At 60.7% G+C, this 2,798-nt stretch overlaps 1 protein-coding gene across 1 annotated transcript in view; it reads right to left on the reverse strand.

The window, feature by feature from the left end:
- Nucleotides 1–303: 303 nt before the first annotated feature.
- Nucleotides 304–2,798, reverse strand: part of ZNF282 (zinc finger protein 282) — a 26,343-nt gene continuing 23,848 nt past the window's right edge. The window contains exon 9 of the mRNA XM_040473054.1: nt 304–2,796. Coding sequence (XP_040328988.1) covers nt 2,250–2,796 — 547 coding nt within the window. The 3' untranslated portion in view covers nt 304–2,249. The remainder of the gene's footprint in view (nt 2,797–2,798) is intronic.

Consider the following 2,798-nt stretch of genomic DNA (forward strand, 5'->3'; position numbering starts at 1 on the left):
GGACATGCCCGCGGCCGGTGCCAGATGCTGGGGTGTCTCGTGGTGTAGCCGAGGGGCACTTGATGCAGTGGCATCCACCAGACCAGGACGCAGGAACCAGCCCGCCCTGCCCCCCCCCCCCGCCGCGCCCTCACTGGCTCAGTCACTAAACCTCTTTGGGAATCAGCTCCTTGAGGTTAAAATAAAGGGAGGGACTCCGGCTATGCGTTCAGGTGTTTCAAACCCATGTCTCAACAGTGACTTCTCCCCCTTCTTCACACTCTCAACAGCCAAAAAAAAAAAAAGAAAAGAAAAAAGAAAAAGTTGGTCTTATTCTCCATGATTGAGATTCTGAAAATATTGATTTCCTGCATTTACTCTTACAAGCAGAATACTGCCTCCTCCCAAAAGGAAAACACTGGACTAGAAGGTTCCCTTCTGCTCTACCAAAACTCCACGGAATCTGTTTAACTTCTCATCTCAACTCCTCTTCTTAAGATTTGCCTTCTTCAGAAAGCAGAAGGAAGGAAAAAAAGAAAATCGCAGTCGGGCTCCGGTTCCTCGAGGCTTTACCGCAGGAAGCCATGCTGCAGAGCCCTCTGGCCTTGTGAAAATGCAGTCTGCAATCTGGACACCTTTTATTTAATTTCAAGAACTCCCCTTGCCTGGCGGAAAGGGGTCTGAGCAAAGCAGCGCAGCGCAGATGAGGGGAGGGTGGAAGCAGGACACTCGCAAACTGGTGCCGGCTGGGCTGCCCCGACTGGGACAGAAGCAGGAGCGACGGGAGGGGCAGAACAAGTCATTCTTGACGCAAACAAGGGTCTTGGGGCGCGCCACCCCATCCCAGTGCCTGGTCATGCAAGATGCAGAAACGGAGACCGTGGCCCCTCAGGACCACGGAGCAGATGCACCAACCGAAGGGAGTCCTTTGGGCGCCTCCTGAGGCGCCTGCAGGGTCTGGGGCAGAGTAGGGTATGCTGTCCACGAGCATGGTCAGATAACAGATAGCACCGGTTGGGAGGCTCAGGGCAGGAGACCGAGGCTCTCAGACTCTAGCACCCGCTTGCCCGGCCCTCCTGGGAAGAGACTCACTTCCTTGATCGCTGCTCCTGCGGCCATAGCCTCTCCCTCACCCCTTCACCCTGGGAATAAATCAACTGGAATAAATCAACAAAGTGAGGTCTGACCCAGGGCACCAGCTGCCTCCGGAGGGCCAGGTCACTACTGTGCAGTAAAAAGACGCACCGGATTGAAGGACCGGAGGTGGGAAGAACAGGCTGGGGGCAGGGGACCTACTGCCCGGGAGCGCCTACACAGGAAGAGCCTTTCTGGGAGGCACCAGCCAGGGCATTGCGGAGCTGCTTGGTCCCCCGCCTCGGGGTAACCGGGGGAGTTGGCCCCCCGCTGCTTCTGATTTCTGGTGGGTCAGGGGAAGGAGGCAGGAGAGAGACTGAGAGAGGCCAGGCCAGAATAGTCTCAGACACGGGAGGTAGGCAGTGTGTGTGGTGGGGGACACTGCTCTGGGGCCCAGGAGCCCTGCCACTCTTCTTGCGGGATCCTGGGTAAGCCATCCATCCATCTGGGGTCTCTCTTCTCTCAGTTGCCAAGTGGGGACTATCCTACCCCATCCACCTCAGAGGGACAGGCTAAGGGTAAAAACGGCTGACGGATAGAAAACACGTTTAAAAAAGTACAAAGCGCTACTGGAACGCGAGGCAGTGCTGTCAAAAGACACGTTACCCCTTAGCCCATCCCTCATTTCACCGACACACTTTGGCTAACCTACTCGGCATCTCTTAACCTTAGGAACTCATTTCTTTCGCTCAGAAGGCTTCTGGGACTCCCTAGTTGCTTCCCCTGATCACAGTCTGTGACCCCCGCGGCCAGTGGGGCACACCAGGTGTCTGAGGGGAGTGCCCGAAGACTGTCACCTCCTCACTGTCCCTCTGGCACCTTCCCTTGGGGAAGACGCTCAGCTGGCCCCTTGGTCCACCCTATGAGATGAGCTGGCCGTCCGTTCAGGCCGGACAGGTCTAGGGGCTCCCTGCCCAACCCCCCCCTTCCCCCCCCCGGAGGACCCTGTCTGGAGTGCAATTCCTCTTCCCAATTTCCAGCGGGCGGCAGGTGGAGGGAGGGAAGGCGCGCCGAGAACCACGAACCACGGGCAGGATCGGGTGGGGGGGGGGGGGTGTTCCGGACGCGCCCCCAGCCCGGGGCCGCTCCCCACCCCCTGCTCCTGCCGCCGGGCCCTCCCCTCCCCCAGCCCAGCCCTAGTCGTGCTCTGGTGGCGCCTGGAGAGGCCGAGGGGCGCCGAGCCCCGGGCCGCCACTGTGCACGCGCAGGTGGTCCTTGAGCGACTCCTTGTAGCGGAAGCTCTTGCCGCACTCGCCGCACGTGTAGGGCCGCTCGCCCGTGTGGATGCGCTGGTGCTTGAGCAGGTTCTGCTTGCGGATGAAGCTCTTGCCGCAGAGCGCGCACTGGAACGGCCGCTCGCCCGTGTGCAGCCGCTGGTGGTTCTGCAGGTGCTCCTTGCGGCTGTAGGTCTTCTCGCACTCGGAGCACTTGTAGGGCCGCTCGCCGCGGTGCGTCATCTGGTGGCGGATGAGGCCCGAGTGGCAGTTGAAGCTCTTCTCGCACTCGGCGCACTCATACGGCCGCTCCTTGGTGTGGCTGCGGTGGTGGATGATGAGGCTCTTGCGTACCCCGAAACTCTTGCCGCACTCGGGGCACGAGTAGGGCTTGCTGCGCGCGCCGTGCAGGAGCAGGCTCCGCCGCAGCCCGCCCGGGCAGCAGCTGCCGCAGCCGCCGCCGCCGCCGCC

This window comes from Herpailurus yagouaroundi, unplaced genomic scaffold (assembly GCF_014898765.1).
Source record: "Herpailurus yagouaroundi ecotype Mexico unplaced genomic scaffold, PumYag 100, whole genome shotgun sequence".
Taxonomy (NCBI): Eukaryota; Metazoa; Chordata; class Mammalia; order Carnivora; family Felidae; genus Herpailurus; species Herpailurus yagouaroundi.